Source organism: Meleagris gallopavo, chromosome 15, assembly GCF_000146605.3.
Source record: "Meleagris gallopavo isolate NT-WF06-2002-E0010 breed Aviagen turkey brand Nicholas breeding stock chromosome 15, Turkey_5.1, whole genome shotgun sequence".
In the NCBI taxonomy this organism is placed as follows: domain Eukaryota; kingdom Metazoa; phylum Chordata; class Aves; order Galliformes; family Phasianidae; genus Meleagris; species Meleagris gallopavo.
Window position 1 is genome coordinate 15,836,561 of NC_015025.2, and position 16,623 is coordinate 15,853,183.

The 16,623-nt window shown below is 41.6% G+C and overlaps 1 protein-coding gene across 1 annotated transcript in view; it reads left to right on the plus strand.

Annotated features, from left to right (window-relative positions):
* The window catches only part of HSPA4 (heat shock protein family A (Hsp70) member 4), a 16,691-nt gene extending 330 nt beyond the window's left edge, over positions 1–16,361 (plus strand). The window contains exons 2-20 of the mRNA XM_031555682.1: positions 112–155; positions 3,206–3,263; positions 5,154–5,294; positions 5,948–6,070; positions 6,505–6,604; positions 6,983–7,116; positions 8,582–8,826; positions 9,183–9,259; positions 9,533–9,684; positions 10,523–10,629; positions 10,930–11,063; positions 11,506–11,687; positions 12,044–12,133; positions 12,623–12,775; positions 13,216–13,341; positions 13,814–13,921; positions 14,191–14,310; positions 14,713–14,874; positions 15,123–16,361. Coding sequence (XP_031411542.1) covers positions 112–155; positions 3,206–3,263; positions 5,154–5,294; positions 5,948–6,070; positions 6,505–6,604; positions 6,983–7,116; positions 8,582–8,826; positions 9,183–9,259; positions 9,533–9,684; positions 10,523–10,629; positions 10,930–11,063; positions 11,506–11,687; positions 12,044–12,133; positions 12,623–12,775; positions 13,216–13,341; positions 13,814–13,921; positions 14,191–14,310; positions 14,713–14,874; positions 15,123–15,326 — 2,460 coding nt within the window. The 3' untranslated portion in view covers positions 15,327–16,361. The remainder of the gene's footprint in view (positions 1–111; positions 156–3,205; positions 3,264–5,153; positions 5,295–5,947; positions 6,071–6,504; positions 6,605–6,982; positions 7,117–8,581; positions 8,827–9,182; positions 9,260–9,532; positions 9,685–10,522; positions 10,630–10,929; positions 11,064–11,505; positions 11,688–12,043; positions 12,134–12,622; positions 12,776–13,215; positions 13,342–13,813; positions 13,922–14,190; positions 14,311–14,712; positions 14,875–15,122) is intronic.
* The last annotated feature ends 262 nt before the right edge of the window (positions 16,362–16,623 follow it).

Sequence of the window (16,623 nt, forward strand, 5' to 3'; positions counted from 1 at the left end):
GTCGGCTCGCCGCCGCTGTCGGAGGCGTTGGGCCGCGCTTTTGACGTCCTGCAGCCCGAGCGCTGCGCCGGGCGGAGCTCCGGGCCTCCCCGCCGTGTGTGCCGAGCTTAGAACCTGACCGCTGTGAAGGTGGGGTGTTTGAACCCGAGCGGAGGGTGAGGAGTACGGCTGTTCAACGAGCGGGGTTGTGACGGCGGAGCGGGGCCGGCCGCGTCCGAGCCGGGAGAGCCCTATGGAAAGCTCTTAAGAATGCTTTTGCGGCTCCCTCTGTGCTGGAGTGTAGCTTTGTTTTAAGCGTGCTGAAATAAATGTCTGTCTCGGTGAGAAAATTGCCTTGTCCCGGTTTTCTTACCCTCGTACCTCCTTAGGAAGATGAGCGTTGGATGGCCTTGTGTTTCATTAGATGCCTCAGCTCTGTTTGCCTCTTTCTGCCTGAAAGCGGTGAATAAAAGAATAATGCTTGTGTCTGGCTGCATGTGCCAGAGGAAGGGCTGCTTTCTTAGGCTTCTTCAGCAATATGGTATATAAGTACAGATGGACTAAGGCAATGTTCCATATAAAGCTGTTCAGAGCAGGAGCTGTGTGTCGAGTCTTCAGGCTGCCGAGGTGCTGCTTTGGTATATCTGAGATAAGAGCACAGATTTCCCTCATCGAAGGGAGAGTGATGGAAAGTGTTGTCCGACAATGTATCTTTCAGGAAATGGTTATGGAAAGTCAAAAGTGTGCAATTGGAAAAATGGTCCTATTGGAAGTGGCAGTTTTTAACTGGCCTTAATCCTCAAGTGCTGTTCTGAAAGCCTGTACACAGTACTGAGGGAATGCAGAAAACAATTCTGTAAGCACATGTGTATGTATTAAAATGTTCTTAATGACTTTAAATGTCCAGCTTGTAAATGAAAGCCTGGCTCAAAGTGTTGGAGCTCAGTGTCTGCTTAGTGAGCTCTGGGCTGCTGTGTGAGCTGCTGGGACCTTTCCTCAGGAACTGATTCCTGGTCAGAGTTAGGCAGTGTTCTGTGCTTTCTGCAATGAGCTTTGGGAGGGATTAGCAGGAAGAGTTTATTGCAACTGAGTGTTAATAAACAGAGCCTAGTGAACACACTATGCTTGTTGTTCAATGGCGCAGATGACATTTTCACTGAATCTTCTTTCAGAATGCTGTGATTTGGAAGCTGTGTATGCAAAGTTGGTGCAGAATGATTGTATTTGAATACGGTGATCTTGAAGAGGACTGGAGTAGAGAGTGAGCTGGAAATAAATGGAATGGGAGAGGATTAGGGCTGTTTCCTGCTCCACACGGGGATGAGGGTGCTTGAATTACATGAAATAGTTGAAAGTGATCTGAGGAAGCTGGTGCTGGGTTTCAGCAGGGAGGAAATGTGCTGTTAGACTGCGGGTGTCTTCCAGGGAAGTGGGTGAGGTGGGGTGGGTTTGGGGCTGTGCCTGCAGGGACCTCTGGTGTAAGGCAGGGCAGAGCTCTGCTGGTGCTGCTCTGTTAGAAACAATCACGGTGGAGGTCAGGTCTGTTTAAAATGCTATGGTTAGTTATTCAACTTTCAGTGAAATGTGTGTAATTACTGGCATAATTTGTGTTTAATGAGCTCACCGTGGTTCCTTTGGGCTGACTGGGGAGTGAGGCTGGCAGCAGTCCCTGCTGTGGCTGCCACAGCCCTGCAGTGCCCCATGTGGGGCTGCCCTGCTCGGGTGTCCAGCGCCAAGCAGGTGGCAGGCGTGGATAAGAAGGATATTTGTGCTGGAGTTTTTATTCCTGATGTTATAATGGAGAAGTCTCAGTACACAGTTACCGTGCTCTGTCCTTTTCTTGAGCCAGCTTTCTGCCTTGAGGTTTAACTCTGGCGGATCTAAAGAGGTCTAAATAAATTAGTGGTGTGTGGTGAATGCGGCCTGATGACCTGTGTATTTAGTACCAGGATATTTTTTTTCTTGTAGGAGAAAAACACAAATCCGTGCTCATGCCTTAATTTCCTTCAGGAGAGCAAAGTAAATGAATAACCAGCTCCCTGCTGTGTGCTGTTGGGCTTCTGGCTGTGAGCTCTGCAGCCCAGCATAGGCCTTAAAGTTTGCGTGGTACCAGAGTGACTCACTTTTCATTAACTAATCCCTTAATAATTATTTCAGAAGATTTATTCCTGGAATGTTAGTTTGGTTGCAACACATGCTTTGAGGGGTGGGCCTAGTTTCAGCTGCTAAGCTATTACTAAATTGAGATATCTTTAAAAAAGAAATTATCTCAGTGCAGCCATCCATGCTGTTTTTGGCACTTCCAGTTCAGAGGACCAGTTCTAAACCTTGGAATGAGCTGAGGTTTAGTTTGTGTGGGACAGCCCTATGGTATAACCCTGCTCTAAGGTAGTCTCTAAACATAGAGATCAGCTTAATTATGTTAATGTCTTGTTGATAGTAACGACCTGCTTGACTAATTGACTGATGAAGGCTTTTCCTCAGTAACTTCCTCAGTATGAGGGTCTGGGACAAGAGAGCAAGGTGGGAAAGAGTTTACCTTAACTTTAGAGCCTATACAGTTCAGTGAGTGTGGAAATGGCAGCTCAGTAGGACTAGGCATTTCCTCCAACAGGAGCATTTATCTGTTTTCTTCTATCTGAGAGCTCTGTGTAGAGCTTGGGGTAAATGGTAGTTTTTCCTTTAATAATCTGTGCTTTTATATCTTGAGTGCAGGTGAAGCCCATTAGTAGCAGTCTTTCTCTCCAGCTGTTTTAACTTGTGCTGTTGAAGGGTTTTATTTAAAAATGAAAATCCTAATTAGCATTTGGTACAGATATGTAGGAGTAATTTGTTAAAATATTGTCTTACCCACGTGCTTCTGACCATTTGGATGCTTTCTGTACTATCAGCTGTCAGTTTCTTTGGCTGGCCTTGGTGCACTGCTAACCACTGAGATGAGCTGTCTGCCCATTATTACTTATTATTACTTATGCTATTTCAGGTTTATATCTGTTGGTTTTAGTGCTGTTCAGTGAGCAGTGTTTGTGTGATGCCTGCATCTTTCTTGAAATCAGAACTAGATTGCATGTGTAAATTAGAATGAGTGACAACCTTCCTAATGGGCCAAATGTTAATTATCTGCAGAACGACGTTAACATCTCTAACAAAAAACCACCACCACTCTGACTGCTGATGTCAAATGCAGTTCTACCAACCACTAACAGGATCCTTCCTCTCCTTCTAGGTCATGCATAGCCTTTGGACCCAAGAATCGCTCTATTGGTGCTGCAGCTAAAAGCCAGGTACAGTTTGGGGTAGAAGCAATTTCAGTAGTCAGCTATCAGATTAGCACAGTGTGTTTTTATCAGTGAAGCTTAGAATGTCTCTGAACTGGCTTCTTGAGGGTCTAACCGTAACAAACAGCAGCTTAGTTCAGTTGTTCAGCCTGTAGTGCTGTGTTGCCCTCTTGGATGGGAATCTAAAAGTTGTACATAATAACATTGAAAAAAAGCTCATTACATGGAAATATGAAACTTTTTAAAGTTACAAATGTAAGCTCTAAAGAGAAGCTGTAATGTTTTGCCTCCCCTGCCTGTTTTGCTGTGTGCATTGGGTGGCTTTTCATTATGTGATTCTATTCCATACAAGTCCAAGTGCTTTCCTTTGGTAGAAAGGGGAAAACTTGAGTGTAAATACGTGTAGCTTCTTGTGGTTGAACTACAAACTAAATGTCTGTAGGCTTTCTTGCACATTCTTCTGAGTTTGTTGGCGTAGGTAGGCAAATATGCTGAAAAGACCAAGAAGAGGTTTAGCTGATTTTTTCATCCTGCTCCATGAGACTCGGGTCCTGCTATGTTCTCTTGTGTTGCTGTGAAACCCTAGTAAAACATGATTCTTTTTGAAGTCCTACAGGAGGTGACTATTTGAACACTTGGTTTTTCTTAGCCTAAAATACCTAGAGATGTGTGAAGATTCAGTATCTAGGATACAAAAGGGACTGGACACACCTATGTTATTCAAGGGCAGAAGAACTGTACTAGAACTAAATGCAGATGTTTTTCTGCAATTGAGTGTCTGCTTAGCTTAAGGAGATTCATTGATACAGAGATCCAGTAGAGGTGAGGTATGTCCTGCAGAAATTGAACTTACAGAAGATGAAACCCAGGTTACTTAGGAAATGTAATTAGGAAAACAGAACGGTGTGGTGCTTGTCTGCTTGATCAGGTACCATGGTTTTTTCCTCGGTGTGTCCTGCTCTAACATAAGTGAAAGGATTAAACAGGATTGCTTGTTGTAGTGGAAATGTTAAGTCAGGGTTTGAAGCAGTGATGGAGCACCTGGTGGGAAGGCAGGGCCAACCTGGAGGAGCTCAGCTGCATGCAATGCACTGAGTGATGGAAGGGCTGGAGCAGGATCCACCCCTTCCCTGCCCTCATGTAAGGGTTGGCAGTGGAGGCAAGGGGATCTCGCTGGAGATCCCTGCATACCTGAGGTCTTCCAAAGGTAAGCAGCTTCTTTCTTTTGTCTCTGTGCCCATGGCTGTTGCATTTCAGCAACTCACTTGCTGCAGCCTGGGTCCTTGCTGCTCTGCTGCCATTGCTGTGCTTTCCATTGCGTTATACTTGTACTAGGTAGAAACAGACTCTAATGACTTTCCAATTCTACATTTGTACTTTTAATGACATTCTGCCTTTTGTCAGTTATGTCAAACTGGCAATATTACCTGGCGGCCCTGCTGACTTTTTAAAGCTTTACAACAAGGTTCTTGAGCTGTTTTGTAAGAATATCCATATGTTGAATGTCACTTGCATGTGAGGGGCCTGATGTGACGTATACCTCACTACTTTTGTTGTACTTGTTAACTTACTGACTGCATCACACTCTAAAAGGAGGGTGGTAGGAAACAGGTAAATGGAAGAGGGCACTTCGGTATCTTATGCATACAGTATGAGAATTTGATGCTAACTGTGTGGCTCAATTTTCAGGCATACATTTTATATTGAATCTCCAACTCCTGTAGGTTGCCTGAGAGATCAGAGGGGAATTGCATTCTAGCATCTGCCCTGGTACTAGTGAGGTACTGGTGATTAATTTTCAGCAAGAAAAGCGCAAGAATAGAACTCTGTATGGTCTTTCTGTTTGAATTCAGTTGTTCCCCTGACAAGTTGTATTAAAGATTTCTTTTCCTCTAGGTTATTTCAAATGCAAAGAATACAGTACAAAGTTTTAAAAGATTTCATGGTCGTGCATTCTCAGATCCCTTTGTTCAAGCTGAAAAAACAAGCCTTGCCTATGAACTTGTGCAGCTGCCAACAGGTTCAACTGGCATCAAGGTAAGTCTGCAGTACTTGAAAAGGTGCCAGAGGAGGAAAGCGATAATGGTTTCCTTTTATCTCTTTATTTTGAATCTGCTTGCTGAGGTTTCTGTTCTCTTGTGACTAGCGAATGTTAAATAAAAGGCTAATAGTGCTGATGGTCTTTCCAGGTGTTCCATGAAACTGGTTTTGCAGTTCCACATCATTCTTCCTTGCAAACCCAGTCCCATGCAAACTATTCTGCCAATGCTGTTTTTTCCATGGTGACTTTTGGAAGGCAGTTCCTTGACTGGTGTGCTTATTTAACTGTTGCTCATATTTTAAGAGCGTAGGATGCGCGTGTGGTGTGTCAGGTGAAATGCTAAAAATAATGTTTTTAAATGGTACCTAACAGATTTTAGCAGTGACTGGGAAGGAAGGTGTCCTGGGCATTGTGTAGCACCAAAGATGTAAAAAACTGCCCAGAGCAGCTTCGTGTGTATGAGCTCTCAAATGCATATTCCAGTATTCATATGTAGTACTTACGACTTGCTGTGCATAAGTTAGGCTGTCAGCAAAGGTGGCATAGAGCTGCATTACTGAAAGTAAGCTCCAAAAGTAAGACAGCTTCTTGCATGTGTTCTCTGTGCTTGCGATATGTGGTTCTTAATGTAGTGTACATATTTTTTAAGGTTATGTATATGGAAGAAGAAAGAAACTTTACTATTGAACAGATGACTGGAATGCTTCTTACCAAATTAAAAGAGACTGCTGAGAATGCGCTTAAGAAGCCTGTAGTTGATTGTGTTGTTTCTGTAAGTATGCGAGGAGTCTTTCTTGGACACGGTATCATAAACTAAAATGGTTGTTGGTAATAGCACTGCATTGCCCATAACACCTGAGTAGCCAGGTCTGTATTCTCTACTTAAGATTCAGTCTTTCATCCTGAAGTTAGACTTCACTGATGACAAAGTATCTTCAGGTTTGTTGTCCAGTAGAATAAATAGTTGATACCTCTTTCTCATCCTGTTTCTCTGCTAGTAAAATGAGCAGTTTGAGAGGGCACAGGTGTTCACAGTGTTTTGTCTTCACAACATTCTGTACTTTCTCTCTGTTGTGTCTGAAATGAATGTCAAACTGGAAGGATCCCCATGAAGGGGAACAGCTGTGCTCTGTGTTGTCTCTACACTTCTGTCTGATGGTTTGCTGTGGGTAGCTTTCAAATGGTGACCGTCTGATCTTCTTGCAGGTTCCCTGTTTCTACACAGATGCAGAGAGGAGATCTGTGATGGATGCCACACAAATTGCTGGTCTCAACTGTCTGAGACTAATAAATGAATCAACAGCAGGTAATGCCTTACTTTCTTCTTGAATCACTTGATTATTTTTGTTTATTAGATAAAAGGACTTGTAATTTGTTAGTGATCCATACCTTCTGGAATTACAGCTGACTTTAAGTTTCCTAAGCCCATCTTTCATTATGTTAGTGGCATAAGGATGTTTTTGAAATATCTGTTTAATGCACATGATCTCTTCTGGGAGGGACTAATAACTGTTTGCTGTTCTTCCATGTTGCTTTAGCATTAGTATTTAATTTAATAAGAAACTTCTGTACCTTGGATAAGAAGATGAAATGCTAATGCTGTTTACTGCTGTACCAGTTAATACTTGAGAGAGGATTTGAGGAACTGAATGCCCTAATTATGCTGATTCTCACCTCTGTGTAGTTGCCCTTGCATATGGAATCTATAAGCAAGACCTGCCTGCCCTAGAAGAGAAGCCACGGAATGTTGTTTTTGTGGATATGGGGCATTCTGCATATCAAGTTTCTATTTGTGCATTCAATAAAGGAAAACTGAAAGTAAGCAATCTGTTCTGTGTCTATTCTAAGTACCAACAGCAGTATTCACTAGCACATATGAAACTGTTATAGTCAAGTTTGCCTATCTTTACCCAGGCATCTTCTTTTTATACTTCTAAAGTTGTACTTGAAGTTCAAAATTTAGAGTTTAAAGTAGAGTGGGGATGTAGAGCCTTTTGAATGATGCAAAGAGGAAGCAAACCTGTGTTAATTGGTGACCTTTGGCAAAGGGGAAAAAGGCTTGATTACATTTGTTCGGAAATTGATTTGAGCAGATGCTGCTTTCAAAAATGCAACCCAGTCGTGAGGTGTAGTATGAAAACAAATTCCTAGAAGGATGTGAGTTCAAACATTAAGTCACTGAGGTGCTCACGTAAAAGAATAATTGCTATTAACGACTTGAAGCTGCAAATGAAGCTAAGCAAGTTAGTGTACTTCTCAGGACAAGTTGCCAAAGCATTGCTGTTTTGCAGCAAATGCTGGTATTTCTCAATTAGGCTTTTACAGTCTGTATTTCTGTGGCTCCAATAGTTTTCCCTTACCTAAAGAAACACAAATTTGAAGCTTAGAGATGTAAAACGAGAAGGCAGGACTTGTAAAAAACATTCGTTTTCTTGTAGTTCTGTTTTCTCCTATGAGGAAACTTAACCTAGATTAAGTTTTTTGAAATTATAGAAGCATTGAAGACACTTGAGTATGAACAGTGATGGATAGCAAGGCAGTTAAAAGCAGTGCAGTAACTGGCCCTAATCATGAAAGGTATCAAACTCAGTGTTCTAAGAACAGAAGTAGCAGAGGTGGGTGGGCTCTGGGTTTTCTTTAGGTAATTTCCTCATCAAAAATGAGCTCTGATTTTCAAGAGTTACACTTTCTTGCTTTATTTTTAGCCTAGTGTGTGTTCCACCCTAAAGCATGAAATACCCAACTGGGATATATTCAGAGTGACAGTGGCTAAGCAGAGTTTAGAAACTTATGGTCTGCTTATGGTACAGGGCACTGAGGCCTTACCAAACCCTCCTTTCTAGAGAAGTTGCTGCTTTGTTACAGAAGGGCTAGGCTGCTTTTTGGTGTGTAGCATAGTGGATTTTTTTTTTCTTGGAGCATATGTATGCTTTGCAGTTTTTTGAGAGAATGCCATTTACAAAGAGTTGAAATACTCGTGGAGCTTCTAGAAGTCTTTAGTGATAGTTCTTTCTCCAGGAGCATTTGGAACAAATATTTAATACAAGCTACCAAGTCATGTGTAAACCATGGTGTAGGTTTTGTAAGCTTAAAAACCCAAAACAACAAAAACACATTCACATCTGGGATGTGTGCAGCTGCTTCTGCAACTGCTATCAACAATTAAGTATAGGATGTTAGTGATGTACTTCAGATGTAGATGTTTTGGCATCAACTGCTAACTGATTTTGCTGGAGTAATGATTTAATTGTACTGTTACTGAAGAGTTCTTTGTTTTTTAAAGGTTCTTGCTACAGCGTTTGACACAACGCTTGGAGGCAGGAAATTTGATGAAATGTTAGTTGAATACTTCTGTGAAGAATTTGGGAAGAAATACAAACTAGACATAAAGTCAAAGATTCGCGCATTGCTGAGGCTGTATCAGGAATGTGAAAAACTGAAAAAACTGATGAGTGCCAATGCCTCTGATCTCCCAATGAACATTGAATGTTTCATGAATGACATAGATGTTTCTGGAACAATGAACAGGTAATGTATGTGCTTTTATAAAGGTGAGTTGTGGAGAGTACTCCTTTGCTGCTTTTGGGAAGGAGATGCTTTACAGAGTACCAGGACTGGAGGGAGTGTATGCTGGTGTGCTGCGCAGAGTGGTCTTCAGAGACTGGTCAGTGGCCTTGAGATGGGAGGAAGGGCTGTGAAGTTCACAGGCATCCCTGGGTCGCAATCCCAGACCTGACTGTAATATACTCAAGTGTAGGACGGTGACTGAAGCATGTACTGCATGCAGCATTTGAAAATTGAATTCTTTCTGTTTGGGTAACCTGTTGTAATTTGCAATTGTAGCTTGTTTATGGTAACATCTTATTTATGGTGTCTTTCAACAGAAGTAAATTTCTAGAGATGTGTGATGGACTTCTTGCGAGAGTAGAAGCTCCCCTTCGCAGTGTGCTGGAGCAAGCCAGTAAGTGCTGTGCATTCTCTGTGCAGAGAGATGCTGTTCCTAGTACAGACTTCTTTGGCTACTGACAGAACTTGGTGAGACTGATTAATACAATTAACGTGTTTTGGCTGAGCGGTTTTAAGCTTTCCAAAGTCCTTTCACACAAGCTAAGATCTAAAATCTTACTGCTTTAAATTAACACTTGGTTTAACATAACTCAATTCACAGTGTTAGTGTACTCACTTAAAATACAACAGTGGAATCAATAAAAACTAATGCCTGACTCCTTTCTAGAGTTAAAGAAGGAGGATATTTATGCAGTAGAAATAGTTGGTGGCACAACAAGAATCCCTGCTGTTAAAGAGAAGATCAGTAAATTTTTTGGCAAAGAAGTCAGTACGACTCTGAATGCAGATGAGGCTGTTGCACGGGGTTGTGCACTGCAGGTAAAAAGTGCTATATGTTTTAGCTGTGAATATTTTAATTGAAATCACAAGTACTTGAGCTGAAGTCCATAGGTAGCATGAAAAATGCTTCATGTGTATGGGAATGGAATAAAAGAAGCGTCAGGAAGGTGGCTGGAAGAATGAGAATGGTGGCTTTAAGTGATTCTTTGTGCTAGGCCAGGTCAGTGGGTCAGTACAGACTGAAGTGAAACGTGTACTTTGCTTCTGCTGTAGTTGGAAGCTGGTACTGTGATGATTGTCATATGATAACATTCACTTCTCTATGCTCCTCTGGGGGGGCCTGAGTTAAACAAAAGCTGCTTTACAGTGCTGCTGATAAACAAAATCTGTCCTGAGCTGGAACTGGAATTGTCCAATGGGCTTAAGCAGTAGCAAATACTCTGTAGTTACTAGTGCTACCTTTTGCACCTTAGTTTTGCTCTGATCACCTTATTTTCCTCTTCACGTGCTTAATAGATGCTAATCTGTTTGTCAGTGGTGCAAGCCAGCTATTGGAATGGAATCTGTTTAAAAGGGATTGGGTTACAGTGTGCTTTGAAACAAAACAAAACTATAAGGAAACAACTGGTAATGTCACACTAAAACTGTAGTGTCTGATTTTCTTACACTGGCACTAAAAACAACTGAGTAGCCAAAGCATAACAAACTAAATGTGATTTGTTCTAAGGCAAAAAACTTGTATATTTCCATTTCCAGAGTGAACAGTCCATGAGTATTAGTAATCCTACATATGAGTAGCTTAAGTAGCTACTTGTGAATTAAATTACTATTCATCTGAAGCCTGGATTTTTGTAATAGAACTCCTTTGCTCTTTCAGTGTGCTATTTTATCACCGGCATTCAAAGTGAGAGAATTTTCTATCACAGACTTGATACCATATCCTATTTCTTTGCGATGGAATTCACCAGCAGAAGAAGGATTAAGGTGAGAAAGTTCAGTTTTTCTGCATGATTACATATAGTTTAAAACTCTCTGATAACAATTAGAGAACATAGTGTTTTTGGAACAACACTCACTTAACAGCTCCCAACAATTTTGATAACTTGAAACTGTTGACAGAAAAAAGGCCAAGCTTAACACTTCCTACACTACTGTTGCTCTTCAAATAAATAGGTTGTCTTTTTAAAATGAGATTTTCCTTAATATATGAAGGATATCTAGAAATGTTTAATAATATCAGAAGGGTCATCTTGCATGCTAAATAAGTGCTGTTTTCTTTCACAGTGACTGTGAGGTCTTTCCCAAGAACCATGCTGCTCCGTTTTCTAAGGTCCTCACGTTCTACAGAAAAGAACCATTCACTCTTGAGGCATACTACAGTTCTCCCAAGGAACTGCCTTACCCAGATCCTGCTATTGGTATTTGAAGCCCTTTTTGTGGTTTGAAATGTTGATTGTCTTGTACAGCTTTCTAAACTAGTTTCTGATTACATTAGTCTGGACCCTGTAGCTTACTACAAATTGTGTAGGGACAGATTTCAAAAGTCATGGATCTACATTTTTACAAATGAGTGGAGTAACATGAGTTTTATGGACAGATATTCTAAATGTAGAAAGTACTGGTGGTGAAGTAAGTCTGTAAAGGGAATACTCAGAATGCTGCAAACTTTGATGCAAATAATTCCACTTTCATGACATACCATACATGATTCCTAATAGCATGTATTAAAGCATTGTTGACTTAAAGTCAAAGTGCTTAGCTTGAGTAGGATTTGATGAGTGCATTACAGTGATCTGTTGCCAGCAGTAGTCAGGATTTACTTCACATTCAGTTATTGTTTTTCTTTCTGGAATTGTTTAGCTCACTTCTTGGTTCAGAAGGTCACTCCTCAAACAGATGGATCCAGTTCGAAAGTGAAAGTCAAAGTTAGAGTAAATATCCATGGTATCTTCAGTGTTTCAAGTGCATCATTAGTGGAGGTTCATAAATCTGATGACAACGAAGAGCCTATGGAAACAGATCAGCATGCAAAAGAGGAAGAGGTAATGGACTTTGCTGTTGGCTGCTTTTTGAGGCCCTTTTATGAATTTCTTTTGGCCAAGTTCTGGAAAGGTTCTAGGATTTCTAAAAGGATTTAGATGTGTTTAGCAATTAAGTGCTAATTTTGGTATGTCACAGCTGTGACAGATGCCTTGAAAGCAGAACTGAGCTATAGGTGAAATACTCAGTCATTCTAGGAGTGAGCTGTTAATTGGCAAAGCAAAGGCTAAAAGTATGTAATTGATTCCTCGAGGCTCTACTTTCTTTTACCCAAAGAACACTAGATAACTTGGAGTGATCAAGGCAAGAATGGAAGCATTGTTTAATATGCTAAACTGAATCTTTCTGTTAATTTCAGAAGATGCAAGTAGACCAGGAGGAGCAGCAAAAGACTGAAGAACAGCAGCAGGTCCAAGCTGAAAATAAGGCAGAATCTGAAGAAATGGAGGTAAAGTGAAAATGGGTTTTCTTACAGGATTCTTCTGGAAGATTCAAAAGGATGCGTAATGTCTGAGCTGCCATCCACTAGCTTTGTCATAGCTGTGGAAGCTAAACTTGTATGTGGAATATTTGTAGTCTGTATTGTGAGTAATGTTTTGAACGTAACATAGCACTGATTATTGAAGGCCTGTCAGATGAGCTAGTGCTGCTGAATTGAGAGCTCTCCATGGGAGAAGTCATTGAGATTTCAGTAATGGAGAAACTAGAAGGGGGCATCGGGAAACAGTGGGGGGAACATCATTCCTGTGAGTGTAGCCAGTGCCTAGTAAAAGTGAACAGCTGCATTGTTTCTGACTCCTATGGCAGCAGTGTGAGAATTACAGATGCATGTCAATGTCAAAATTACTTGTACTCAAGCCTTTTTCTATTATCAGCCTTCAGTGCTTAATTTGAACCAGTAATGTTTTTTTACTTTGGATTTATTCCTCCAATATAGACTTCTCAAGGTGACTCTAAAGACAAGAAAGTGGATCAGCCACCTCAAGCCAAGAAGGCTAAAGTAAAGACTACTACAGTGGACCTTCCCATTGAGAACCAGTTGGTGTGGCAGATAGGGAAAGATATGCTGAACTTATTCATTGAGAATGAGGTAAACTCCTTGTCTGAGCTTAAGAGGTCTCTAACTTACAGGGTTCTGTTCATTAGGTGTGGTTAAATGTTAATGGCGGGCAAGGAAAAATTAACATAGTTTTTTGTGGTGAACAACAGTGGCCCATGGAGCCAGAATGTATTATTCCTAATGAAGACACTTATTTTGTAGGGGAGCTCGTTGAGTGACTCAACTGCAGCTGCAGGCTGTGTGGCTGCTGCCATTGGGTGGGTGACTGCTCAGCTGAGGCAGACTGGTCTTTACTGGATGTGCCACCAGCAGCAAATTGTAGTTCCTTTTTATCATCTACTTCATCATAGAGTTATGCACATTATTTCAAAATCTTTAATCAAACTGATTTTTTTGTTAAGAAGTATTTTAGGTCTTGTCAGATAATGAGCTTTTTAGCTAATTTAACTAATGTGTCAATTTGTTCACAGGGTAAAATGATAATGCAGGATAAGCTAGAGAAGGAGAGGAATGATGCTAAGAATGCAGTAGAAGAATATGTGTATGATATGAGAGACAAACTCTGCAGTATTTATGAGAAATTTGTTAGTGAAGATGTAAGTATTTCTGGCTTTGTCCTCTGCATTTTATTGCAATTAACAGTTATTTTTAATAACCTTTGACTGTATCATATTAGTGTGCTTGCTTAGACTGCACTCATAAGTTTTCAGATTTGAATTTAAACTTGAAACATTTCTAGCCTTTTTGTTTATGAGGATAACCCAGCTGTGGGCCAAGTGCAAGCAGATGGTACCCAGGATATATTGTTCTTTCCCAAAACATTTGCAGCAGTTGAAGTTACTGCCTGATCATCTGTTTTTAGACTGAAACAAGGAGCACTTGACAAAGTTTGAAGGCAACCTAACCTACTTCAGCTCTTTGTCAATTTTTAGGAATGGTTTAAGATTAAAAATTTTTAAAAGTTCTTCACATTCTAAAAATGAAACCCTTCCAGAAAGATTCCAAACATCACTTCAGTGTCATCTAGTAGGATTATTTCGCTTAACTGTTTTGTATGGATTGCTTCAGGATCGAAATAGCTTCACGCTGAAGCTGGAAGATACAGAAAATTGGCTTTATGAAGATGGTGAAGATCAACCCAAACAAATTTACATTGATAAATTAACAGAGCTAAAGGTAAGTGGTTCTTACATTTCAGTCAGATCTTAATGAATCCAGAGAACTTCATGCATGTGAGGAGCTGGCTATCTTAGGACCATAATCCAGAGATTAATGCTTACAACAAACTGATCTGTTTACTAATGATGTAAGGAGCAGACTTCCAACAGGTCTGTAATAACACAAAGGAGAGTAAGTGAAGGGAAACATTTCAAGGAGTTTGGAAATGCTGCTGTACCTTGCCAACAGGTGACACGGGGTGTTTATGGTATGTTTTACTTTTTCAGGCCTTGGGTCAACCTATTCAGGCAAGATTTCAAGAGTCAGAGGAAAGGCCAAAAGCATTTGAGGATTTAGGGAAGCAAATCCAACAGTACATGAAAACTGTTCATGCCTTCAAAGCAAAGGTATTTCCACACTTAATTTCTGTCAAGTGCACAGAAGTGATACTAAGCCTGTTTTGAATTTTAAGTAAGCTATGCAGAAAGTTCATGCAATGTCCTGGTTAGCTTCTGAGTTCTCAAGGCCTACCATGTTTTCAGAAGTGGGCTTTTGGCTTGAAGAATGTGTCTTTATTAGGAAGCCAATTTTGATTTTCCTTATGGAGGGGGAAATACCAGCAGCAGTGCAACTTGAGTTTTGTCTGTTCAGAGCTGTGGGTGGTTGGGTTAATCGCTAATCAGAACAGCCTTCTAGCTAACTAGTCTGTTGTTTTGTGACAAGTTCAGCTGTGCAATTAAATGTTGAGAGTGCATGCAGTTTGGATGTTGAGTGTCATTATTTGCACAGCTACCATTGATCTGTTTCAGGATGAGCAGTATGACCATCTGGATGAAGCAGATGTAGCGAAAGTGGAGAAAAGTGCAAATGAAGCAATGGAATGGATGAATAACAAACTCAATCTTCAGAACAAGAGAAGTCTTACTTTGGACCCAGTTATAAAAGCTAAAGACATACAAGCTAAAACTAGAGTAAGTCCTTCTAGGCAATTATTTCCGCAAGTCTTATGTTTCTTGATGAAGTGATGGATAAGGACTGAGGTGAGGTGAGATCAGCTGTAGAAAAAGACAGTGTTTGGGTGCTGACTTGTTACGTGTGTTAGGGAACATCTGCCTCTACTTTGGGTATCCAGTTGGTATGGAAAGTTGACTGGGCAAGCAGGTAACTAAACACAGTTGTTGAGAGACACCTCTAACAGTTCTTAATTCCCGTTTTACAGGAATTGACAAGTATTTGCAATCCTATAGTTACAAAACCAAAACCCAAAGTTGAACTCCCAAAGGAGGAGCAGAAACCAGCCGAACCGAACGGACCAGTAGAAGGGCAGGGAGATGGCAGCAGTGGGGCCCAGAGTGCTGAGCCCGATGCTGCGCCCGCCCCAGCAGCTACAGAAAAGAAGCTTCCTGAGATGGACATTGACTAAATGTCAGTACTTGTTTATATTACTGCAACCCACAATAAAGCTTTAAGTTTGTCAACTTTGTATGTTCTGAATACAAATTGAAGCAAGTGAGTACCACAGCACTCTTGGTAATCTTTGGAGAGGTTTGGTCAGTGCCTGAAGTCAGAATGCTTAGGTAGCCAACTACTTGGTCAAACAAGCAGTATTTCTTGCCATAGTGATTGTAGCTAGAGGCTTCTGGTATTGTTACTGCTCCTGCAGAAGCAGCCATAAGCTGTCTCCATGTTAAAGCATGTTCATGCTGGGTCAGTCTTGTTTTAAGAAGGGGGACTGCAAATTCTCTAGTCTAATTTTTCATTTGTTGTTCACGTTCTCTTGTGTGGCATAGCAGCGTTCATAAGAGAATGCCTGCTCAAGCTAGGACAGGGAGACAGGAATGGGAGGGAGGCTGCTGCTCAGAGCCTGCAGCATCCTCTAACTGCTTACCTTAGTCTAGCCTGTGTTTCAGCATTAACACACCTAGGTTTTCTCTTGATCTGCACCTGAACGACTCATACTTCCACAAGGTGTGCAGAGCAGTGGGTCGGTGTTCCCAGTACCTTTATTCCTGTAGCGGGTGGCATCACTTCACCCATAGCCCCAAATGGAATTCATGTACCCGAGATGTAGAATAGTGACTGTACACTCCTAACAGATCAGGCATGACTGTGCTCTTAACCATGAAGTGTAATTCCCTGGTTAGTCTGTGAGCCTTGTCTGCAGCTCAGTAGGTGCTTGTAGGAAGAACGAGGGCTGCAGCCCCGCTGCCTGCACTGAGCGCTGACTGATGTGTTCCTAACTCTTTTACAGGGGTATGCTTGCTTCCATGAGGCCTTCATTTGGAATGCTTGTTTTTCTTTTTCAGGAACAAAGCATTTTTTCTATGAGTTTTATGCAGTAATTTGCTTCTAGTACTGATTGTCATTAAACTTGCAAACATTAATTTGTATGTGTTAAAGCCGAAGTTGAAACACCGTTCAGCTGTTGGAAGAAATAAATGCACTGGATTCTACTGGATAACTTTCTGAAGCCGTTGATTGTGAGGAGGCGGATGGGGGTGGTGCGAGTGTCTCCTTATTGCCGGCGGCCCCGCGAGGCGGGATGAGTTTCTGGCTGTGGGGCTGAGCTGAGCTCCGTGCCGGCGCTTTGAGCCCGGCTGGCCGGGCGGAGCTCTGCGGGCGGGCGGTGCAGCCGCACTTGGCGGCCCGTTTCGCAGCTGTGCTCGTGGTGGCTTCGCCCACGCGGGGCGTTGTTTCTGCTGCTCGCCCGGACGCGTGCG